Source organism: Arvicanthis niloticus, chromosome 10, assembly GCF_011762505.2.
Source record: "Arvicanthis niloticus isolate mArvNil1 chromosome 10, mArvNil1.pat.X, whole genome shotgun sequence".
In the NCBI taxonomy this organism is placed as follows: domain Eukaryota; kingdom Metazoa; phylum Chordata; class Mammalia; order Rodentia; family Muridae; genus Arvicanthis; species Arvicanthis niloticus.
The window spans coordinates 39,670,695-39,697,008 of NC_047667.1; the positions used below are offsets into that span (position 1 = coordinate 39,670,695).

Here is a 26,314-nt window from a genome sequence, read left to right on the forward strand (position 1 = left end):
GTTATGTTGAAAAGTATTTATTCTGTTCAGCCTTCTGAACTCCATTCAGCTTAGCAACTGGGCCCTGGAGAGCTCCAGGCATTTCCTGTTATGTGCTCCGGCTCTCTGCTGCTGCTCAGTCTCTCAAGTGTGTATCAGCCACATATTGCAACTAAGAAAAGCTAGGAGGGCAAGTGCTACCAGGTGCATGCTGCTCTCCACCATGGCAGAAGAGAAATATTCCATCCAGCCATCATTAGAAAAAGACCATTTGTATCCTAGTCTGAATAACTTCTAATGAACAGAAATCCATGGCTCAAACTCTTCTTGCATTAGAGGCCAGATAGTACAAGTCGTCCTCATCTGACAAAGAGAATGGAGGGAGCACATCCTGGTGATGGAGTATAAGGAAAGCAAAGTTGTCCTTTTACAAGGTGCCTGGGGCCATGATGATGAATCTTTTCCTCTCAAGCAACAACAGGAGACTCACAGGGCCAGGCCCTGGTGACTCAAACACCTCCCAGCACCACATGGGGGAGGGCAAGCTTCTAACTCGTGAACTTGGGGGAACACATCCAACATATCCAAGGAAGCACCGACCCGCATCTTCTTCAGAAGTAAAGAAAACAGTATCAAAAAGAACAACCAGGGTGCAGACAGCAATGGTAATCAAGGAAAGCAGCAACATGTTGGGGAATCTGAGACTGTTGACTTCATAAAATATCAAGTGTCTAATTAGGGCATAATTAGTGTCTAAAAATAGAGATGGAACTAAAATGTGGCATGATGATAATGTTTTATTTGAAGTATGAGCCTACTTGATGTTAAGTCGTCCTAAGGTTATTTGCTTGGAGAGGATAAAAATGTTTATTAAACTTAAATTTTGTCATATTAGACACACACATCCTAATTTCTATGTTAATCATTAATTATCACAGGGGAGAAAGGAAAACAGATGGGAAAAAAAGAATTAACATAATTTTAAACAAACAAAAATAAAAACCAAGCAGGATTATTCATGATCTTAGATTTATTTGAAAGAGCAAAGGTCTCAGTACAAACCTTCAGTTATTCATAATCACAATTAATTTAAGGAACAGCTTTTAATCAAAAGATGCCATAAGTAGCAGAAACAAAACATTAAGTAAAAATATCGTCTTTGCAAAAGACAGCGCAATAGTATAGAAACTCCAAAAAGACAGGGCGACAGCATTGAGAATCCAAAGACAGAGTAGTAGTATATAGAGTGTACAAAAACTCATAAGTGACCAGGAACCCAACAGACACAGGTAAACCCAGCACATCCACAAATAAAAAGCATTGGTAGCCACGTGTGTGTGAGACAGCTCAGTGTGTGTGGGTGCTCAGTGAACAGATGACGCAGATGTGCACCATAGTGAGAGATCATTTCTTACCCAGCAAGATGGGGAAACAGTCTAAACCCTAGCCAAGTCTTGGTTACAGTTGTACAAGAGAGGTCAGAGAACATCATCTGTAGTAGCAGAACTGGACAGTGACAACCAGGTAGTTTACCATGGTGTAATTGTAGAATGAAGTATTACAGTACTAACAATGATTAACTTTATTTTTTTAAAGATTTTATTTATTTATTTATTTATTTATTTATTTATTTAATATATATGAGTACACTGTAGTTGTCTTCAGGCATGCCAGAAGAGGGCGTCAGATCTAATTGCAGATGGTTATGAGCCACCATGTGGTTGCTGGGAATTGAACTCAGGACCTCTGGAAGAGCAGTCAGTGCTCTTAACCACTGAGCCATCTCTCCAGCCCCAATGATTAACTTTAAATACAAATGTCAACTTGTATGAACTTCAATGCCAGTGCTAGAGTCACAGGAAATATGCATAGTCTAAAGTCTGGTTACATGAAATTCAAAAACAGTCTAAATGAAGATGTAGCACGTCCTGGGTTACACATATTTATTGAAGAGCAAGAGGAGCCTGGGATATGGCTCAGTCAGTAAAATGTTTGCTGGGCAAGCATAAAGAGCTGCATTTGGATTCCCAGCATCCACATGATCTCAGCCTGTGAGCCCAAATACTGGGTGTATGTGAAAATGGAGATGCCCTTGAGAGGGATGGCCAGCCAGCATAGCCGTGGGTGAACAGCAGGCTAAGTGGGAGAATTACAAATATAGTGGAGATGTGATGAAAGCAAATACCACCAGACATCCTCTGGCCTCTACATGTACTCTGACATGTGTGCATACAACATACACAGACACACAGCAGATAATTAAAGGCCAATATTTCAGTTATTATTAGAGATTGGGCAACAGGGAAGCACACAGTGAATTTCTAAGATATATACTTAAACTAGAAGATACTTCTTGTTGTTTGGTTCTGTTCTGTTTTGTTTTGTTGAGACAGGGTCTCACTATGTATTTATCTCTGGCTGTCCTAGAACTCACTATGTAGACCAAGCTGACCTTGGATTCACAGAGATTTGCTTGCCTCTGCCTCCCAAGTCCCGGGATTAATGGCGTATGCCAGCACGTCTGGCCTTTTTATAATAAAATGTAAACCTCTTATATTTATTTCATAAAATAAGCCATGACATTATGTAGCTGATTTATGTAAACTTACAAATCCTAGCCATTTCTATAACAGAGGATCTATTTACACATTCTTTAATTAAATCTGCTTAAAGGAATAGATCAATTCTTTACCTTTTACTTTTAAAATATATGGATATAATTTTATAATACAAATTACAGTAAGAAACGGCCCAATTGGCACTGTCTTACATTTAAGTGATACTCTCCAGTGAATATTTTTATTTTAAATTTGTTATAACACCTCCGTTAAGCAAAAGACAGTTTGGGTCTGCAGAAAACAAACTTGAGTGGTAAATTCATTTGCTTGAGATTTCACACTAGGTTTGTGGTAGGCTCAGTGCCAGACACTAGGCTTCTTATTTGCAGAAAACGTTCTGATACTCGCCACTGACCCAGGTCATGAATTCGTTCTCAGTTACTCATTTGCTCCTTTAAATACCTAATGTGTGTGGTGTCCCTTCTGGACTCCAGTACTACAATGAAACTGTTTCAATAATGAAGATCAAGAATGGAAAAATGCTAAATAGTTAATAGTTGGCTTGCCTAGGTGGTGGTGCCCTCTGGATGCAGAGTTATCATGTTTATAATAGGTCATCCTCTCTCTCTCTGTCTCTCTCTCTCTGTCTCTCTCTGTCTCTCTGTCTCTCTCTGTCTCTGTCTCTCTGTCTCTCTCTCTCTCTCTCTCTCTCTCTCTCTCTCTCTCTCACACACACACACACACACAACTTGGTCTCTGTGAGCAGATGATTCTCACTATTAGGCCTGTGACCTTCTATTGTAGCCTGTGAGTGTTAGGGAAGTCAGTGCTGGCAGCAGCCACCCATCAGCTCTTCCCCCTCCAAGCAGCGCCTCTCACAAGGTCTGCCTGCCCCTTTTCAGAGCTCAGTACCCAAGGCTTAAGGCTTGGTCTCCCTTATTTCAGCTCCTCATTCATTGTTTTCTTTCCATTTTGGATCATCAATGCTAATATCTGGGTCTCTTTATTGAGCACTAAAACTCAATCATTGCCTAGTAAATCACGTATCATTAGATAAACTTCCCGGCTTCTTAGGATTGATCTTCTTTCTGCCTTGCTATCCTCCTGTGGTTTTTCTTCTGTTACTTAAGAGGGTCAGAAGCACCACAGGAGGCAGCTCAGGTCGGTTTCCTGAGGGTGCATCAATGATACAAATCAGAAGATAGAGCCTGTGTCCTCCTTCCTCATGAGCCCGCAGTCTATACTAACTGGAGTGAGAGGTTGCTGTATCTGGAGCAAATACAGTATTTATGATTGATAGCTCATAAGTGTGGCAGTTTATTAAATAATGGAAGTCAAACCACTTAGACCATAGTTTACAAAGCAAACTGAAAGGTTATTATAAACTTAAAAATAAAAGAATGACAGTGTTGATTCAGTCAGTAAATTCAGAGCAAGAGTTAAAGCAAACAACACTTGGTATATTTGAAAAGCTTAAAAAATTACACACATTATCACATTATTTCCATTATAATAGAAAGTTAAATGTTAGGAGAGAAAAAAAAAAGATCGTATGAGTGTTGCACTTTGAAAGTTAGATAAATAAAAAGAACAGTGGAAGGCTGGATAGCATCCTAGCTCGTGAAGGTTCAACTCCAAGACAGCAAGTGGAGAGCCCAGGGAAGAGGGTGAAAGGAGGGATGCTGGGGTTCAGGGGCACAATTAGCTCAGAGAAAAACACATCGCTATTTCTGGGCAGGACAGGGCAATAACTATGGTTAATAGCAATTGATCATATATTTCAAAATAGCTGATCAAGAAGATTCAAAATAGCTAGTCAAGAAGATTTGAAAATATTTCCAACACAAAGACATGATAACTATCTGAGGTGATGGGTTTGCTAAGCCCCCAATCTAATCACTACACACACACAGTATGCATGCATTAAACTATCACACTGTACTTCATAAATATGTAAAATTGCTGCAATTAGAAACAACATCTCAACCGGATACCTGAAGATGAACATAATATGTTTATAAACATTAAGGTATTTAGAATATTTTAAGTAATTCAGGTATTGAATTTTTTTTAATCGTGAAGAAAATTCAGAATGTTTCCACAGAAAAACAAATAGGCAAACAAAGAAAACACACATGCCCTGCGTGGACGCAAACACAACACACAGTAAAGTACAATGAGAAGCCCTTGAGCTCTGGCTAGCTGGTGTGGGGTGACTTCTCAAGGCTGAGACTTGCAAAGAATTTCTAGCTGGAAAAAATACCATGAAGAATCCCAGGAGTCTGTCCTTTCCCTGGCACTCCAGCTAACTGGGATGCACACGTCTTTTGCTGGGTTTAGAAGATTTATTAGAAGTTTGTTGTTCATCTGTGTTTGGACATGACTATACACATTGGGAACCATTCATTACTTTATGTGCCATTTTGCAAGAAAATGAGATTTTTAAAAGCTTTGCTTATTTGGAAGATTTTATTCCTACTGAATCAAGGCCAACTGTCTTTTATTGGATTGTGACATATACTTATCTTATTAATGAATTACTTAAGCTTGCAAGTTATGGTTACAAGGATTTAGACATTTTACACCTTAAAAATGCCGGTTAATGGGGTGTGGTAGCCTATGATTATAGTCCCAACACTCAGGAGGAGGTGAAGACAGAAGGATCATGAGTTCAAGGCCAGCCTTGGGGGCTACATAGCAAATCTTCAAAAACAACACACACACACACACAGTTGCTTCTCGTGGGTTTTTTTCTTCCATATTGTTCCTTCGTGGTAAATCTAAGGATAAGTGGGGACACTGGTGGTTATGGCATGGTGTGACCCGGTCAGGACTGAATAACCAGAGGATTCAGCCCCGCTCGAGGATGGACCCTATTGACAGCAGAAAGTCAGCCGCAGGTGACTTTAACATTTTGTTATCGCTGCCCTTGAGACTTCAGACAAAATGTCTTCATTGTGTATTTCTTTTAAGAATTCCTCTTTAATTTACAGATTAATTAGGCTGGGCTATCAGTCACAGGCCATGTATCCCTTATCCAGAATGCTTGGGATCAGAATATTTTAGATTCAGAGTCTTTGGGATATTAGAATATTTGAATAAATTTTATTCCTAATCCCTAAATCCAAAGTACTCCAAGGTTGTTTTGTTTTGTTTTGTTTTGTTTTGTTTTGTTTTGTTTTGTTTATCTTTCAGATCTTGGAGCATTTAGGCTTTCTCAGAGTAGAGTGCTCAATCTGTATCTGCTTTGTGACTGTCTTTTTTCATCCAGGAAATGGAAGACACCTAATTCCTTGAATTTGTAAGAATTAAAAGGAAAATGCACATGACTCCTTTCCTGGAATTTGTAAGAATGCATGTGATTTGTTTACCAGAATCTGAGTTCTGCACTAAAGGGTTTCCACCATGCACGGTATTCAGTTAACAGTCTTCTAAAATGTGGGCTCCTTTTTTGGGTTCTCTAATGGAGAAAGTTTGGTCAATAGGTTTGAACATGGCTCTGGGGATGCTCTCCCCGCTTCTCCACTTCAGCTCCTGGGGACGAAAGAAAGACTTTCCACAATGTCCCAGCAAGACAGAAGGTAGAGACAGACAATTGAAAGCTTAGCTGGAAAGCTCCAGGGAAATGAATTCAGATGACCGGACACCAACTGGCCATCCTTTCATTGTGTCTCTAAAGAACTCCTTCAGCATGGGCTAGCCTGGGATGGGGAAGGAAGGGCTACCACTAACTTGCCTGGTCCTAGGGCAGCTTACAAAGGAAATTGCTGTCTTCTCCTGAAGCAGCTCAGCTGGACTCTGTTTACAATGGTGAGTGCCAACCCCTTCTGCTGGATTTCTAATTTGGCCCAGAGGACACACCCAAATGAGAGATGGGAAGAAGAATGACTCATCTCTTGCCATATTTACCACCATCCAGTCCCAATTGCTTCAGTTCTGCATTGGCCCAGTGTCCTCTGGGTACTACCTTCAAAGCAATGGATCACATTCTCCACCACCTTTCAACAACTCTGCACCAAACAGCATCAGACTCCAGCCTCCTTTCAGAGCCTGTTTCAAAGTCAAACTGTCCAGATAGTTGATTAAACAGAAAGGATGTGCCCCCAAAGACTTCACCATCTTTACCTGAGACTTTTTATTTCTATGAATGAAATCTTTGCATATTATACATTGAGAGAGACAAATGCATTCAATAATTTGTTTAACAGTACTCTGCTTGCTGCTGGTAGATGTTCTCCTGAGCCTGAGGACACAGTGGTGGCCACGGTTATATATCTTATTTTTGTGGAGACTATATACTAGAAGGTAGAAATAAATCATTCAGTTTCATAACAAGAAAGGGGGTGGTGGTATCAAAAAAAAAAAAAAAAAAACACTAAGTCAGAGATTTGACCCACTTGGGGAGGTCAGGGAAGTCTTTACTAAGCTAGTAGTTTAGGATACAGAATCCTGAACCTATCTTCCTGAGTCACCAAATAGAATCTGGAACAAGCTTTCAAAAGGCAAATGTTTTACTTGTCCTTATACAAATCTCAATTCAAAGCAACAGCAAAACCTGGGCCTGGTGGTGAAGATCTGTAATCTCAGCTCTTGGAACATTGAGACAAAAGGATTTCAAGTTTGAGGCCAGCTTAGGCTACATAGCAAGACTCTGACTAAAATAAAACAGAACACACACAATGAATGGACAAAGATCTTTAAGCCTACCTGTTGGAGGAGGGAAGACAAAGCCAATGGTTTGAGAAGCATGAAGAAGAGCCATCAACCAGTTATGCTTAAGTACTTGCTGTGGGCTCTTCAAGAACTAATTCAAAATCATGAACACTTCACTTGTTCCTGGAGTAATGAGGATGGCTAGTGAGGGCTCCCAAACACGGCCACGTTCCCTGTGGCCGAGACAATTTTACTGGCAACGCAGAGCCTGCTGATGGGCCTAGCACTCTGAGGGAACAGTTACTGCTTTCCTTCTACATCTACATATTCTGAAGTATTTCCTTCGGATTTGAACTTCCCTCCTAAGTACAATTTCCAGGTAAGACATCAAGTATTGGGTGAGGAGACCAGTTTCTGAGGCCAGCTGTCTTGACAAAAGACTGGCTCCAACTCTTATGATCTCTGAAGCTTCAGGCCTCTGTGGCCATGACTTTTCTCATCTGAATCATGGAGCTAAAAAGAGCACTCCACTATAATGCAGTTAGGAGAAATACAGGAGATGCTGTAAGAATTCTGAGTCTGGCAGATAAGGAATATTCAAACTTGTCTTCTCTGTTTCCCTCTGCAGAAGACAGCAAGTTCTAATGACAATCAAAGAATTTATGAACTGTGTGTTTATATAAACACACACACACACACACACACACACACTCACACACACACACACACACACACACACACACACACACACACACACACACTTTACACAGACACCCAAGCCCTGAAAAACTTCTAAGCGTACACAGTGTTCCTTTCCTCTGACACAAATTTTCCATAATAGGGATGGAGGGAAAATATCATTAGCATAGCCTCCTGTTTTTCTCTGACACCACCTCTCTGAACAAAATAACTCGAGACTCTTCAGAAAACAGCTCTTGGGATGCCCCAACTTGTGAGTGGCCATGGGTAAAGAAAAAGAACACATATGGAGTACCAGCCAATGGCAGTCTGCCCCTCCACAGATGGAAACCACAAACGAGGTGACATGGGAAGACTTAAGAGTTTTTAAAGAAGGTAAATTCAAGGCAAACATTTTCTCTTCCTGGTGAGCTGGCTGGTATGTTGTCACAGAGATGGTGACAACAGGTATTAGACAGCTAAGATGAGCTGGACTGCAGCTTTGTGTCAGTTGAGCCAAATTTTTGTCTAATCAGAAAACAGCCTTGAATTCAGTTTGCAAACTGGGTCTTTCTTCCCTTGGTTCTTGTTTCCAGCCTAATTCTATCAATGGTGAGTCAAGGTCTGTGGCAGGAATGAGTTCGGGGGCTTAAACACAAGACCAAAATGCTTTTGTGCAGGTCTGATATTATCCTGTTAGACTTTTGATGTTTCCTTTGATTAAGTACAGAACCTTAGGAAGCACGTTTTCATTTTGTCATTGGCTTATGTGAACATTTGCTTATCCATCTAGAAGTCACTCAGCAACACACACACACACACACAGAGAGAGAGAGAGAATTTACTGTTTACCAGGAACAGTTTCTGAATGGAAGCATTGGATGTTTAAGCTGGGAGGTACAAATGAAGCTATGGAGAAAACGTGTCAGAATGTCAGACTTCACACCTTTCCCAGCCTACATGACTACTGAATCTAAGAATGAAAGTAGAAAATGGTCCCTCCTTTGGTATACAAGACATTACTGGCAGAAACTGAAATCCACAGGTGTTCATGTATCATGGCCTCGCTTCTGCACACATAACCTCTGCATTCATCTCGCTTACTGGAGTCGCCTCTAAACTACTTGTAATATCCAATACAATGCGCATGCCCTGTAAGTGTTTCCGTGTGGTGTTACATAGGTGATAATAACAAGTATGCATATATTCAATACGAGCACAGCATTTTCGACCTTCAGTGCTTGAATCCACCAATGTGGCTGCTTAGGACATGGAGTCTGGTCATTGCATACTTCTCACTTGAAGAATTCAAAGAAAGCAAATGTGTGCTGAAGACAACATCACACTCTGAAACGATGCATTGTTTCATGGACTAACTCCCTGGTTCGTTGTTTTCAAGCAGGACAAGAAGCTAAGGACCCAGGAACATGGGGCACACAGCACCACTGCTTGCTAGACCCATGTCCTCTGTGACGTTCTGACACCCCAAACTTCTGGTCTGTCTCACTTTCTTCACTGAGAAGTCCTAGCCCAGCAGATTGATATTTATTTCCCAGAAACCATCTTGAACCTCTCCATACATTTTCTTCTTTCTGGAAAATTCTTCTATCATTCCCTCCTAAATATCTGCTCTTCTTCACGTTTCTTTCAGGCTCCCCATCTTTAGAGAAGTCTTCCACGGCCTATCCCTCACCTCCCCCATGCATCCCCTCCCCGCTAGCACCAGTGACTGGCACGAAGGTTATAAATACTTGCACACCATTGAACTGTGAGGAGCTCTCTTTACCTTGGCTTCAGTGACAAGCTAGGATTTCTCAACTGCTGCTATGACCCTGGCACAAAGGAGAGGTGTGGAGGTGTGTGTTGAACTGGGAGGATGGCACAGTGCTTTTGGAAGTTCCTGTTAGGTGAAGGGTTTGGTAAGAAGGGAACCACTCAGTAAGTATTTTCAAGCAAGTCCTATGGAGCATATCCAGGCATTGGCTTAATGTAAAGATGGAGAGAGGGTGGAACAAGTAACACTATTTCCACAATGCATACACTCAATCTAACACAAACGGCCATAGGCAAAGTTAAGTTCTACTGGGAAGAAAGAAAAACGGTTTTGAATACTTGAGTTCATTCTTTTTATTTCCCTTCTGTAAACGGGCATCTGTATTTTTATTAGTTCTATTAGTTCTTTGTGGATATCATACAATGTGTTTTGGTCACATTTACCCAACCCTTCCCAGATCTATCCCTTCTTCCCTAGTCACCAAACATTGTGTGCTTTTATATCAGCCTATAAAGATCAATTTGTGCTGCCCAAGTATTCTTGGGTATGTGATCTTCCACTGGAACAGTCAACTTACCCGAGACCACACCTAGAGAAAAGTGTCTCTCCCTCTCCCTGAGCTGATTTCACCAATATCTCCACTGCCTGGGTGGGAGTGTGTGCCCACCTCTCACCTCCATGCATGGATTTTGTGTACGCTGTTGCAACCACTGTGAGTTCTGTACAACCTCCCTGCTGTGTCCAAAAGACAATGTGTTCTTATAGTTATCCACCGTCTAAGAATTTATTATAATCTTCTTGTACCATCTTTTGCAATGATCCCTGAGACTAGGGAGAAGGAGGAGGAGGTGGAGGAGGAGGAGGAGAAGGAAGAGGAAGAAGAAGAGGAGGAGGAGGTGATGAGGGGGAGGAATGTATGAATTCCATTCAGGACTGGACACTCTGCAGTCTCTTGTTCTCTGAACCTTGGCCACTTGTGGGTCTCTGTGTTGATCAATGTCTACTGCAAACAGAAGCTTCTCGGATGAGGCCTGAGGGATGCACTGATCTGTAGATATAATAATAAGTCATTGAGAGTAAGTTTAATATTTCATCCATTTAGCAAAATAATACTACTATTCTCTCTTAGGGCCTATGGCCTGTCTAACAATAGTAAATTATAATAACTGAATCCTTCACTTCAACTGCTCATGTTGAATATTGTAATATTGCTACATGTACCTTAAAACTGATTACACAAGGTGTCGATTTCCTACATGTGTGAGTATGCATGTGTGTACATTCACATGTGTACTAACATGCATGTATGGTAGAAATAGTTATCAGAAAAGGGCCAATTTTCAAAGAAGTTTATGATACCCCCTAAACTATTTGCATATACCACACATTGTTAGCTCATTTTATAGACGGAAAAAACCAAGACATAGACAGATGGTAGAATCATATCCCAAGTCTCCACAGGTGTTTGTTTGCTTGTTTCCATTACTGATATGATTTGTTACATAGTCAAGGAGCCCAGTTTGATAGGTAACCAAAACACTTACATCACTTTTAACTGCAATTGTTTCCAAAAAGGAAAGAACCAAAGCTGATTTTTCTGAACAGCCTCCTCCTGAGTCTTCATCACAGAAACCAGGTAGCCCTTACACCGTGAATAGTTTATCCAAAGCAGCGCCTGGCGCTGAAGCCAAGCCCAGGCCTTGGGTTGTGGCTTTCTCTGTGGTCACCCTGGCTCTGGCTTACCATGACCTCATGTTTCACATGTTCCATGTTTTGCCATGACACTGCCCTGCCAGGCCCTAGGGCTCAGTGTTTACATCTGTAACGTTTACCCAGTCTCACCATGAAGCAGTGCTGCTGTCCATCCCTCTGGGGTTTCGTCATCCCATCTTGTTCCAGCTTCTCTGCTCAGCTCCTCCACACAGACCTGACACTCCCTGCATACTTACAGCTGCCCTCGAGACTCTTGAGTGCTTGCATCTGTTCATATCATGAAGTCAGCATACTGTGAAGTACGGGGAGTGCCCTATACCTCAAAATAGACAACTGGGCATTTCAAAAGTTAGGAAACTATGTATCAAGGCTTGATTAGAAGTAAAAAGAGAATGAGCTTTGGGATAGAGTCCCTCAGCCTCATCTGTAAGATGGGACAATAGGGCCTGAGTTCAGATCCCCACCACTCACCATGTACTATGTCTCAGCTGCTATTCAACAAGCAAAGGCATGTTGCTGGGACATACTTTCTCTATGGTGCTTGCTTCATTTGTTTGTTTGAGAATGTTATACATGTGTGCAGTGCTTTGATCAAATCCACACTAACACCCTCTCTTCTTCCAAAAATTATGTGGACCTTGCTCTATGTCCTAGTTAGCTTGAACGGTCAATTTTGACATAGCTTGATGGGAAAACCTCCATTGAGAAATTGCCTAGCGTAGATAGGCATGTCGTGTGTGTGTGTGTGTGTGTGTGTGTGTGTGTGTGTGTGTGTGTGTGTGTATGTGTGTGTGTGTGTGTGTATGTGTGTGTGTATGTGTGTGTGTATGTGTGTTTGTGTGTGTGTATGTAGGGGTGTGTATTGATTGTTAATTGGTGTAGGAGGCCCAGCCTCTGGGCACAGCACATTCCCTGAGTGAGTAGTCCTGGAAGAAGGCTAGCTAAACATGACTCAGAGTGAGCAGGCAAGCAGTGTTCTTCGTGGTTTCTGCTTTGGTTCCCGAGTGAGCTCCTGCCCAGACTTCTCTCAGTGATAGACTATGACCTGGATTTGTAACCAGCAAACATCTCTCTCCTAAGCTGCTTTTCATCAGAGTGTTTTATAACAGCACCAGAAGCAAACAGAGCTCTCCACCTGTGTGTAACTTTCCACTGGCATTGAAGATGCTTTCTGTCTTGATGCAAACAGAGAAGTGATATTTTTTTCTATCCTCCTAGGCATATTTGAAATATTTAATTACTAAACTATGTGCTCTGAGCAGGAGATGGATGGGCCTAGACTAGCAAGAGCTGAAATAATGTCGTCTTTGTGTTGAGTTCATGGTTTCCTGAGAGGCCCTGCCAGGCTGGAATATTTTCATGGCATTTCAGCCTGAGAGTTCTCATAGGTTTAAAAAAAAAAAAAAGTCCAGACGTTTATCTCTAAAACCTGCATACCTGGCTTCCTTTAAACAATTGAAAAGTCTAGTGTTTCTGAACAAAGTCTCTCATGGCAACAATCAGATGTAGCCTGTAGTGGGTGTCTCCCATTAACAGTCTCCTTCTCGAAGCTCATTCCGATTTGTGCCCAACTTTAAAACGCGTTGCATGGGATACGTCCCCTTGAGGTTTTTTATTCATTCAATCGTCAAGTCCACCCTCAGTGGTTACTTTATACTACAGACCCTGATAAGGACGGGATAGTCCTTATCCCCAGGGACGGGTCTGATAACAAAGAAATCAAACCAGTGGGTCATAATATACGAGCAAATGCAGCAGTGGAGGCTTAGTGAGAGATACAGGCATCTAAGGCAGGCGGAGACGGCTAATGTGGACGGGTGGCATCAGACTCCTGGAGACAACCATTTAGTCTTGCTTCACATGGGAATCCATGTCATCATTAACTGTCTTCAGAGTACTTGTACACAAGAAAGGACTTAGTAGCGATAGAAAAAAAAAAAAAAGGAAATGAAGAGTGGGTGGAAACGGGTGGGGAAAAGAATAAACGAGGAACAAAGGATTGTAAAAACAGGAAAAGGAGGTGCACGACTGCAGAACAGATTGGTCCTGTCTCAGATAAATGCACTTGATATTTTCATAGACTCGTGGGGAAAATGGATAGACTCAAAGGGAAAATGTGATGAACTAGCCCCAGCAAAGCTTGTAGCAGACAGATGAGCCTGTCCATTTTTCTTGTTTCCTGTTGGGAAATTTCCACCCTCTCATCCTGAAGAGATCGTATTGGTTGTGTAGACGAATATACCTTACACGGTACAGGGCGCCTTTCGGTCTGACAGGTGTCTCGTGTGCATCTACTTCCTGTTGGGACAGTGTGATGGGAAGTTGAGCTGGGGACTCAACTTCAGAAGGCCAGAAAGAAAAGCACTAAGGACCTGTAGGGTAAAATAAAAGAGAAAAAAAAAAGAAAGAAAGAGAAATCCCTGATGTGACATTATGAGATAAAGACCATCCAAAGACACCATTGAGTTTGTTCTGTGTTAGCATCTAGTGCCGGGCACGCAGCCTACCCTTAAGAATGATTTGTTTCCCCAATGAGACTCCCTTGGAGAAAACTAAGTTTTCATTTTTAAGTGGCTATCAATTGGAGGTTGCTTCTGTGTTAGACAGTAGGATATGTGTCCGCTTCTTCTTTCTGCTCCAGGACTCCAACCTGTGCAGGCCCTATGCATGCTGCCTCCATCTCTGCAAGTGCATATGTGCCTTGCTCCTGCTGTGTTTAAAAGGCCCTGTTTCCTGGTGTCTTTCATCCCCTCTGGCTCTGAGTCTTTCTGCCTTCTCTTTCACAAGGTCCTCTGAGCCCTGAGAAGAGGGATTTGATGGAGACCTCTTGCTTACAGCTGAGTGTTGCACGGTCTCTCCCTCTCTGGATAATGTCTGGCTGTGGAACTCAATTTGCTCCCATCTGCTACAGGAGGAAGCATCTCTGACGATGGCTGAGGAAGCACTGATCTATCAGCATAGCAGAATGAGATGACTCAGCAGTTAAGGGCATTGGCTGCTCTTCCAGAGGTCCCGAGTTCAAATCCCGACAACCACATGGTGGCTCACAACCATCTGTAATGAGATCTGATGCCCTCTTATGGTGTGTCTGAAGACAGCTACAGTGTAGCAAGAGGGGCGGGAGCAAGAAGGAGAAGGGGGTGGGGGGAAGAACGATCTTATTGCTACGTTCCTTTGGTAGTACAGTACTATTTGGCTTTACCTTAGGTTCCTGGGATATCTACTCTCAGGGTTTTGGTCACCCAAGCAGCATCGGGTATGGAATCCATCTCATGCAGTAGGCCTGAAGTCAAATCAGACATTGGTTGGCTACTCCCACGTGGCTTATATATCTTATGTAGCACTTACCTGGGCTTCGGTGCCATGTCCATGGTTGTTTCTAGAATGAAGGTGCACTGAGGGAGTGGCTGAAGCACAGACATTTATTTTGTTCACGAGAAGAGTTTCATGAGAAACAAATTTATCTCATTTCCTGGTTTATTAGGACCTAAGAAAAGGGTTTTATTGGTAGAACTTCCTAGTTCCCTAGTCTGTATTTATATCATTCATATATGTATACACATATATATATACATACATATATATGTATGTATATATATGTATGTATATATATGTATATATATATATATATATATATATATATATATATATATATATATAATTTATATCTAGTTTTCACCCACTAAGATAGGTTCTAGATATTTGAGACCCTACAGGATGACCAGGAAGCGAGAAACAATGGGCATACTTGGCAGTGGCTAAGTTTATGGCTCCCTTTGGTAGGTCCACAATGCTGGAGAGGATCTTCCTAGGATCAGAATAAAGACAGTGTGCTTTATGAACTACCTTAGTTGAGTATTAATTTCATTAGTTATTTCAAAAAAGGGGGGGATTTTATTTTTAGGTGTATTTATTTTTTTATCTTCGCCAATGAGCTTTTACTGACTGAAAACAGCCACTGAAGTGGGTTCAATCAAGTGTTTAAAATCTCAAGTTGGAAAATTCACTTTTTTGCCAATTACTACTCATGGTGGGAATTGTCCAGGCCCCGACTAGCAATGTTCATTCCATCACCCTTCTCTGAACAGCTGCTGTTCAGAGATGCCATTTTTCTGACATCCACTGGAGTCCTGTTACTTCATATGCCGAAGGCCTAGACATTCCAAGGCGCTAGAGAAGCCAAGAACGTTCCCCAGGACCCAGTGCATATGGAAGTGATGGAGAGTGCATGCCCTCAATAACTGAGAAATCCAGTCTAGCTTCAGCAGGGTTCCAGCGGCCCTCTGCTCACCAATGTGAGTGCAGCCCTAACAGCCTCCGAAGGACATGCGGTTAATGTAAATGAGCCGGTTCTAATTGTTTCAAGCTGGTTACCATTTAAGAGCCAAGATTTAGGGATTAAAAACTGACTCTCTGGAACACGGAGAGATGGCAGGCTTAGTTTTCTGGTTTTAGATATCACCGGGTAAATCTGAGACCTGGCCTCATCCCTGTCATCCCCGAAGCCCTGGCAGCCTACGGACAGGCTTCTTCAGTGGCCCATGGCCTCTCTTCCAACCAACCGGTGGCAATGTGCCATCAGCCCAAGGCCTTCGTCAGCAGACACAGTCCTATATGTGCTATTGGCCACAATTCCAGTGTGTTTGCTTTTGACTTTTTTTGATGCCTGAACCTTTGCTGACTTTCAAAGATAGAGGTGAGGAAGACTGGGTACACAAAAAGCATTAGAGGTGGCCTGTGTGTCCCTTGGAGCCATGTGGGTGTTGTGTCTGTTTCTGTCAGCCCTGGCTTTCTGTATGGAAGGAGGCAATCCTATCTACTTTTTTTTTTTTTTTCATTTTCTGTGATGATTCTATTTTCTGTTTTCTTTTTTAATTCCTCGGGCCTCCGGGATGCCATTTCTTTGTATTAGATGGCTATGTCTATAGTAATATTTTGATTCCTTTTTCATTTATTCCAGTGTATGGTTTTGGTTGTTCTCTTCATGATTTCTCTGAGTATTACAACTAACGACTGAGTTGATAATTAGAGTTCAGATCACTAGCTATGTAATTTTAATCGTACATGAAGACCTTGGTCCTGTACAGCCTTTCCTTGTTATCCTCTTTATAAAATCACAAATCATATGTGATATCATGGTGTTCATTCACTTATTCTTATAATTATTGCTTTATAAAGTTATATTTTAAATGCTATAGGCAAAACATTTTACAAAATTAAGATACTTTAGCCGAGCAGTGGTGGCGCACGCCTTTAATCCCAGCACTTGGGAGGCAGAGGCAGGCGGATTTCTGAGTTCAAGGCCAGCCTGGTCTACAGAGTGAGTTCCAGGACAGCCAGGACTACACAGAGAAACCCTGTATAAAAAAAAAAAAAAAAAAAAAAAACAAAACCACACAACAAAACAACAACAACAAAAACCCTTTAAAGATACTGAAAAAATATGCAAAGAGATCCTAAGGAAAGAGAGGGCCTAACCATGAGCACCAAGGCCATCCATAGTCCCCCTAAAAAATGAGAGTCACCCCTCAGTGCTTCAGGGTCTAAGTATTCCCTAGAGGCAAGGAAAATGCCCTGTCCCCACCTGACCATCCTGGTTGCATGTCTGTCAATTCCACACAAGCTGGAGTTACTGGGGAAGAGGAACCACAATTGAGAAAATTCCTCCATCAAATTTTCTGTAGGAAAGTCTGTAGGGCATTTTCTTGATTAATGATTTAAGTGAGGGGGCCCAGCCTGTGGAGGGAGCTGTCACCCTGGACTGTGGTCCTGAGCTCTTTAAGAAAGCAGCTGAGCACGTCACGAGAAGCAACTCAGTGGAGCCATGTTCCTCCATGGTCTCTTCTTCAGTGGCCTGCAGGTTCCTGTCCTGACTTCCCTCAGTGATGAAGTGTCAACTGAGTGTGATAAGCTAAAATAAGCCCTTCCCCGCCCCCCCCCAAGTTGCTTTTAGTCATGGTATTTACAATAGAAACCTAAGACAGTGGTCTTCAAAACTAAGACTCTGGTCTTAAAAAAAAATTAATAAAGCTCAGGCATATTTGTTCAGCGTTAAAGCTCGGAAAGGTCTGAGCTCTGCTCTCACCCTAGTATAATTCAGAGAGATTGTGGGACAAAGATAAATGATCAAGAAACTGCTTTTCCAGCAAGTACATGCGACTTAATTTGAGCTACTGTAACGAAATATCTTAGATTAAATCATTTGTAAGCAAAAGACTTGGTTTTGGAGCCTGAGAAGTACAAGATCAAGTTGCTGGCAGAGCTGGTGTCTGATAAGAGCTCCACCTTTGCCTCATAGTTGGTAGCTTGTTTCTGCACCCTCAGATAGCAGGAGAAGCCCGTAAGGCTTGTCTTCCTTCTAAGGCTTGCCCACCCTCTTGCGTGAACAGCCTTCTAAAGGCCCAGAGTTGTATGCGATCACATTAACCCTAAGTCCCACCTTCTGATTGAATTCCAGAGAAACATTTGGACTCTACCACCATGTTTGTGTTTTTGTGGACAGTGTCTGGTTTAGTGGCCACAGATTATTTCCGGAACACGTGTCATGGTGTCCAGCTATCTGTTGCACCATGGTGGGTTTGTGCTGTTGTTTGCTTGGCATGATTTTACTTTCTTGATGCTATCAAAGTGTTCTACCATTGAACCATATCCCAATCCACATCACTGGTTTTCTTCAGTGTCTGAGGGATGCCCCATTTTGGTCTGTCTGACAGAAGAATAAAAGACTCTGGGGAATTCTCACTTTTCATTTGGATCTGATGGAGCTCTCAAGTTAAGCAAAGAATCAGACAGCCTCAGCTTCTCCTGAGGGGATTCACACATATACTGTGCTTTCAGTGGGAAGTCTTTGTGTTCAGTACCTTACGGTGGAACCTGCCCCTCCCTGGGTACATTATTCTGCAGGACTCTGGAAACAGAACCATTAATACAAGCCTCATGTTTCCTCCAGGAAACCTGCATCTGAGCCTTTGGTACCTCTCTCCTGCTTCAGCCAGTCTGAGTATCCCTGAGCCCACGTGCTTTCATTATTGTGAATACACAGAAACACTTATTTGTACAAGAACAGAAAAGCTATAATCAGACCTGTCTGCCTGGGTTTCTGTGTATTTGGCTATTTCCAAGGAACTAGGGAAGTCTCAGTGGGAGATGAAAGGCTTCCTCCCTGGGCTGGGATGGTGTAGCAGCACTCTTCTTCCTCTGGGACCTGCTGTTGGAAAGATGGGCCCAGAACATCAAAGGTCAGAGGAACAGCTTCTCCCTCAGCTGCAGCCAGGAAGTCTTCCTTTTCTGCGGAAGCCAGAGAACAAAGGCAACCCTACCCACTGGGAAGGAGCTGTGGGCCCGTTTTAACTCTGTGCTTCTATTTTCAGTTGCACATGGGTATCTCTGCAGAGTCCATGCAACCACCTTCCCAGAAGAGCAGTGAATATTTAGGCAGATTCAGGGATTGTTTCATCTACAGACCAGAAACCTTTATTTCCTTGAATAACAGTATTTTAAAGGGGACTGGGAAACATTTCCATATGCAAAGAAGACAGAATGTAAGTCCTGTGTGACAAAGAAACAACCACCAAGAAAAATAAATTATTCCACAATACTTAAAAAACAGTTTAAAATAGTGGAATTCTGGTGAAGAATGCTATGCTATAAATCTAATTCTGGTCCAGGAATGACTCTACAAATGCTTCGTTGCATGAGAGAGTGGCTTGATGCTCCTAGCATTCTTTGTGGCTACCCATTCCATGGGGAAGTGGTAGCCTGTGTCCCTGTGTCCCTGTGTCCCTGTATCCCAGTGGATATGACTAGCTGCCACACCTCAGTTCTTGGCACAAACACAAGCAGTTCTGTGCCTCCCTTGGAACCACCTCCTACCTCCTTGGCTGTTTGCTGTCTCCTATAACCCATCTTTGTCCTCAGATACTCCTGGTATCCCACGCTACTCCATGTCACACAGCACCTCTCCCTGTCCGGGCAGCACAATGCCCAGGGACACTGTGGGTGGCTGTGCCTTCTAGACCTCATGAAGAAAGGATCTATTTCTGGTCCACTTTCGAGAAGACACTTGAAAGTACTCTCTAGTTGGCCTCTGATGACCTTACCTTTTGAGTGATGTTTTTAATAAGGCTGCTTTTAATTTAAGTATCTATTTTAATGAACTTCGTAATTAAGAGGGAAAAAAAAATCTTGCAACTAGAAAACACTACACACCAAAAATAACCAGACCCAAAGTCTATGTATTTCAATGAATTTTTAATCAGTTAGAATGTCTGTTATGAGGCTGAGATGCTTCACACTGGAGGTTAAACTTTTCACTATCGAATATGTTTTTATGCGTTTATTCACCACTAACACCGAAATTCCATGACACAATTAGATCTAGAAAAAAAAAATCAAATCATCTGTGCCCCTTATTCAAATGCTGGAACGTATGTTTGTTTGTAGCTGTTCTCAATTTGTGAGTCATGACCCCTTTGGGGGTCACATATCAGATACCCTGAATATCAGATAGTTACATCATGATTCGTAACAGTAGCAGAATTAAAGTAGCAGTGAAAAATGTTATGGTTGGGGTCACCACCACATGAGGGACTGTAGTAAAGGCTGCAGTGTTGGGACAGTTGAGAACCACTGCTTTAACTCCATAATTTTGCCTTTCTAAATTGATTTGGTTTTATTGGGGTGATGAATTATCCTTAATTTCTCTGACCTTGAATTATATTAGCTTGCCTTTGTGAGCTCTTAAGTTAACCATAATTGAAGAAATACCCTGGAATTGTAACACTCATTCCAGTTTCAGTATCAGGGTTTTATCAAGAGAAAAGTCAGAAAATATTTTAAAACTTATATTAAGAAACATGGTTAGACTTTGCAGACTTAACAGAATTTCTGTACCAAGGTAGTTAATTTTATAATTTTTAGTATATTTACTTTGTTTTGCAAAAAAAGTAAAATTTTGATATCCCCTTTCTCACACTATAAAATTATAAGAAACTTCTGGAAGACCCTGTTAATATTCAACCAGAATTTTACAAGCCTTGTATAAAGTAAATCAATAAAGCTGGTCTTAAATTAAATGTTTTTCAAATTATCTACTTCAAACGATAAGTTTTTTCAAATATTGATTGTAGGCCTCTATTCTCCATACCTATGACTTAAAGTCACACAGCCTCTCCAGTTATTTAATATTTTACAGAAATGTATTCCCTATTCACTATGTTTTTATCTAGCAACTTACTTCATTCTTGAACATTCCTGGACATTCTGTGTCTTAAAGATTTTTTTTTCTATTACTCTTGGAACAAAATTCCCAGTGAATATAACAAGAAATCCATTATGGACCAAGCTTAGCAAAAAATGCATTTTCTAACATTGCCATATATGGCCAAGTGCTTAGTGTTCAGGTCTCTTCCTCTGCTCCTGTCATGGCTGTGCTCCCCAGGGGCCAGCGGCTCACAGGCTCAGCCTCTCTCCCTCCATGGAGGAGCAGTTGAATTGTTAATAATTGTTAATAAGACCTTTTAAGGGTGTCAGACATGAATGTCTGCCCAGGACTCTTTTTTTCTTGGTCCCTCGCTTTTCAGTCTTCCTTCCCTCTCCCTCCCAATCCCTTCTTTCTTTCCTCTTTTAGTTTTATTTAATACTGAACTTGTGCAAGCTCAAGTTTCAAATCAATCTCTATCAAGTTGCAAATCTCACCTACAGTACAAAGCAAGGTTTTATTTTGTAATATAACTTGAAAATAGTTTTGACTTTAGAAGCTACTTAAGCTTCCTTTTAAAAAAATCCATTTGTCTGTCTGTCTGTCTGTCTGTCTGTCTGTCTGTCTGTCTGCACTTGTGCTTGCATGGAGACCAGAAGAAGGTATCAGACCTTTTGGAGTCAGAGTTTCGGGTGCTTGTGGGATGCTTGGCTCATAATATGGGTACTAGGGTCTGAACTCTGGTTATCGTGATGGCACAGCAAGTCCTGTGTAAGAGCTGAGCCATCTCTCCAGGTCCTATAAGCCCCTCTTTAAGTGTATATGCTAGTTCAACTCTCTAGGTAGAGCAGACATACACTTGCATATATTATTTGAAGGATTTTTCAAATTCTCTCCTTTGTGTAAGTGATGGAAAAGCTAATTCCGAATAGGCCAAGCTATCTTAGATTTCAGGGTTTTATATTCAAAAATTTCATGTTATTTCTCTTTCAGAGGAATGACTAAAGCAGTCCTGACTACATATTTTGTTGTGATTTGAAATTTGATTTGAAATGAAAATAGCATATGGAATTCCTAAGTAATTAATTAAAATATTATGTTGGAAGAAAAAAAAAGAAAGAAAAAAACACTCCAATTTTGGAATTATTAGAGAGTACAGATTTTATCTTCGATAGCAGTCTTACTTTCTCTAGATTAATTCATCTGCGCTTAGTGGGGTTTAGCGTTTTCATGTGTTAATTGATAGAACCAGGTGTGGATTCGACATTTGGCTGAGCCTTGTTTTGTGTTCTAATGACATGAAAATGATGAGAAGCCAAAGCTCTCACTTCAGATGTCCTGTCTAGTGTGGCCCATGAGGGAATTAATTTATATATAGTCCCCCCCCCCCCGAATTTCTCCTTTTAGGGTTTTGTTTTTATTTTGTTGTTACTGCTGTTGTTTTGGTGATGTGACTGAATGTTTTTTGTGTGTTTTTCCCTCACGCAGGGCGGCCACTGATCACAATGTGGACAATACAACGGAAATACTCAGGGAGTGGCTGAGAAATGTGCAGCGTCTGTATCACTACGTGGAGTGGAGGCCTATGGACGAGCCAGAGTGAGTGACACGAGGGATGCAGAAGCCCTTCTGCCTCCTCTGCTCCTTCTCCAGCCATCTGAGCTTCCGATATCGAGGCGGGTGCACATCGATTTTCACTGCTATCCTTTCTGCATCTGAGTTGCAAATGCAGCCTTTCTTCTATTAATAGATTTGCACAAACTCCCTGTTCCTCTGTGCTCCTGGGCTGCCAGCCAAGCTGTTTTCAACAGCTTATAAATTATAATGGCAGTCTATGTTTTAAATATTGATTCTATTTATTGCTTTTTTTAGGATGAACTGGTTTATTTTCATGAAATCATGGTGAAAGTTTATAAATCTTCCTTACATGCCTTACTTTTAAGTTATGCCTTGAAGATTATTGCAAAGCAATCATTCAAGAGGTTAACTCACTTTGAACTGCGTAGTATCTGTCACAGACTGAGATTATTTAGTCAATATTCTAGTGATGAACATATAGGCTATTTCACACTTAACACAGAAATTTCTTAGTAATTTCCAGCTCCAAGTCAGCCCATATAGTTATATTAGTCTTCAGTCTCCTGAGAAAGAGCAATAATAGGAAATATATAAGTGTATATACAGAGAATATTATATACTGGTGATTGGTTTTTAGACTGGTTTATGGATGGGAGAACAGATAATCGGAAAAAAAAAAAAAATCTCTCTGTCTGCATGCTAGATAGCCAGAGAAACCAGGAGCTTCTTAACCCATAAAGCTGTAAGCTTTAAGACAAGAAAAAGTGAACCCACAGTCCCAGCTGAAGGCTTAGGGACACCTGGAGGGTTATTTGTTTGAGTTCCCTTGGGAGGTTGAAAGAGCCAAGGGCTCAATTTCGTGGTGTGACAGGAGTCAGTTCGCCTGCTTATGCTACCTAGGCCCCCATCTCTTACAGTGCCACCCACATTTAGGGTGGGTCTTGCCTGTTACTGAAAAGGCACACACAGACACACCTGCAGTTTATTAATCCCCTTGGTGTCTCTCAACCCAATCAAGTTGTCGACAAGATCAACAGTCACAGTATCATACAACCAGAGAAATCTCCCTAAGATACAAACGTCATTTTTTTATATTACAAAGATCTCAACTAGATCTCATGTACATACAGAACAAAGTCCAAACCCCTGAGACATACAAAGATTCTCATAATTCCTGCTCTTCCCCCACCCCCAAAATATACTTTATCCAGAATGTCAAGTTTATTTCCAATGCCCAAGTCTGAGGCACGTCCTGGAAGTGGTTTTCTCCACTGTAACCAGCTATCATCCTAAATCACAGACACTAGAGAAAGGGGCCATTTTATTCACGTGTAAAGAACTTTTTTACTTTGATTGCTGATTTTCTATGCTGTCCTTTTGTCACAGTTCATTGAGCTAGCCTTAATTAACTGTGATCTATTCAAGCTTTTGAAATTAACCATGAGCTATTGGCAAGGGGTATACAAACGCTTTCTAGTCCCCATCCCCACCCCGACCCCCCGCCCCACGCTCTGTATTTTTAGAAGGCACCAAATCAAAACTTGCTGGATGAACAAATGAGTGAATAAAATACAGAATAAATGTATTTTTGTTCCCAAGGCAACTATGATTCCAGTTTCAGGATTTATAGAAGTTGAATGAATAAGTAGCCTGCGTTTCTGTACAAGAAAAGCCATTTATTGAAAGCCAAATGTATAGAGTAATAATATCAACAAATGTCATTGCAGAACAAATATATTCTCCTAGACTCTGCCATATACATATATAAATACACATAATAGTTGAATACATATATATATATATATATATATATACATACATATATATATATATATATATATATATATAAATAAATAAAACCCAAGTCAATGGTCTACATATTAAGCAAATTAATCGATTAAGTTTGAACACTATAGAAGATTGTAAGCAGCCCTTGAGTATTTCTTGGATGGAATTTAGCCTACTCTTAAAAATGTTGCACAGCAAGACTTTGTGGCCCTACTCTGCTTCCCAGATATGTTCTCTGTAGCCAGAGTTTTTACTTCATTTATTATATGCCAAGGTCAGTGTGAAAAATATTTCATAAGGAATTAATTTTGGGCAATATAGTCAGAAAAACAGAAATTCCAGTAATTTCCACTGAAACAGTAATTGAGGAAGACATTCCAGAGAATTCCTAGGTTATATGTATTTTATTTGTATAGTTACAGTCTTAGTGTTTTGTGACTTTTCATTTGTTAAGGCAAACATTCTGCCCATGCACCTCCAAGACCATGAACTGGCAGCCAGCTGGAGTGACATTTATATCCACCTCAGCTGAGAGCTTTCAGAAGGATCTAGAGAATGCACTGAATCATTTGCCTTTGTGGCCATTTACGAGTCTAGCTGTCTCATGAATGTCAACAGAAATTTCTAGAACATTATGTGTCTGCTCCATCGCCTCACAAGACAGGTCAATGTGTTAAACTTGATTGAATCATTTACTGAGATTTCAACAAGTAATCTAAACCTTTGACTTTAGTAAGACCCTCATAGCTTTACTCTGAATTTTCACATTTGTTTAATAAGATACATAAAGTATCTAAAAATATAAGCTTTGGGGAGTAACATTAATACTCTATTAAACATTGTAACATTAATCACTCTATACCAGTATTGTCATCTTTGAAATGGAGAAAGTCATAGGATTACTTCATAAGGCACGTATTAGAGCCTGCTGAAGAAAAGCCAGGTACAGTGGCAATTATACACTTTATAATTAGAAGGATAGGGCAGGAGGATACTTAAATCTAGGAATTCAAGACCAACCTCAGCAACATAATGAGACCTCCCTCATCTCAAGGAAGAGGAGGAAGCCATAGAGGAAGAGAAGGAAAATCCACTGATATATTTTATATAAAGACTGTTATGTTCAGTGGGAAACAAATTTCTTAATTTCTCGATGTTCCAGTTTGCTTATCTATGATACAGAGATGATACTTCCTGGTCTCTTGTGCCTGGTTCCTAGAGTGATGGAGGAGTCGTTGCACACAAGATTCAAGGGCTAGGCTACATCCATACAGATGCTCGGTGATTGTAAGTTCTTCTTTCAGGTCTTACCCTGATGAAATTGGACCAAAGCACTGGCCAAGCTCCCGGTTTGCTCACGTCATGAAACTGCGACAGGCAGCCCTTCGAACTGCGAGGGAAAAATGGTCAGACTACATCCTGGTAAAAACAAATGCTTGATTCCTTGACAACTGTTTTCAAAAATGTATCTACAACCAAGAAGTGGTACCCAGGGAACAGTCAAAACAAGATCTTGTTTAGGCCTCACCTTTCCCATGAAAGGCTCAAGGGAAAACTCTTGTGGTTAAATAGTGTAATACCTGGACTTCATCTCAAATCCCCTTTGGAATGCTTTTGCAGTGAGTTGTGTAGATGGTGAGGCTTCTGGATGGTGAGGTGTGTTTCATTATCACAGGCATAAGGAGCTCTGAATCATTTTAGTAGGTGGAGCAAGAAAAAAAATGTCTTAATGGCTTTTGTAAGAATTTTAAAGACATAAGAAAAAGATTATATAAAATGAGATAAAAGTGAGCACATTTGGGACTCTTTCTTTTTATCTGTTGGGTGATCTGGGAAATGGAATGTCCTGTTTGTCTTCCTGGATACCACTTAGTTCTCACACAGAATTTCTCCGAGAAGGTTCCCTCACAATCATGAGAGCTTACAGAGTGCTTCAAATAAATGAAGGGCTTGGGAACTAAGAGTCCATGCACCCTTGTCCTCGATGAACCCCTCAGTTGGAAAGGATCTCTCCTGCCTAAGGAGAAATGGGCCTCCAGCCCTTGTCCCAAAAGCCCTTTCTCCATGGGTTTGTTGAGCAAATGTTTTCTATGTGGCAGTGGAAATGAGACTGGTGTTATCATATTACACTTCCGGGCATCTGATTTTACAGCCTCTGATTCCTGTGTGAAGTGGACACTTCTAATCTAATGCCACTCTCTAGTCCTCTGACCACTCAGAAAAAAGTCAGCTTGATAATGTTTTAGAAACATTGTCAACACATAACTTTAAGGAAAGTTTAAAATTTCACTATGGTATTTAATGTTATATGCAACTAGTAAAATATTAGTAAAATCTACAAATTCTAAACTATAAAACTTTTTATAAGCAAATCGACTAACAATGTTTCTGATT

The 26,314-nt window shown here is 41.0% G+C and overlaps 1 protein-coding gene across 1 annotated transcript in view; it reads left to right on the forward strand.

Annotated features, from left to right (window-relative positions):
- Colgalt2 (collagen beta(1-O)galactosyltransferase 2) overlaps positions 1-26,314 on the forward strand; it is a 98,880-nt gene that overhangs the window by 36,802 nt on the left and 35,764 nt on the right. The window contains exons 2-3 of the mRNA XM_034512788.2: positions 22,043-22,153; positions 25,225-25,342. Of these exons, the coding sequence (XP_034368679.1) occupies positions 22,043-22,153; positions 25,225-25,342 (229 nt within the window). The remainder of the gene's footprint in view (positions 1-22,042; positions 22,154-25,224; positions 25,343-26,314) is intronic.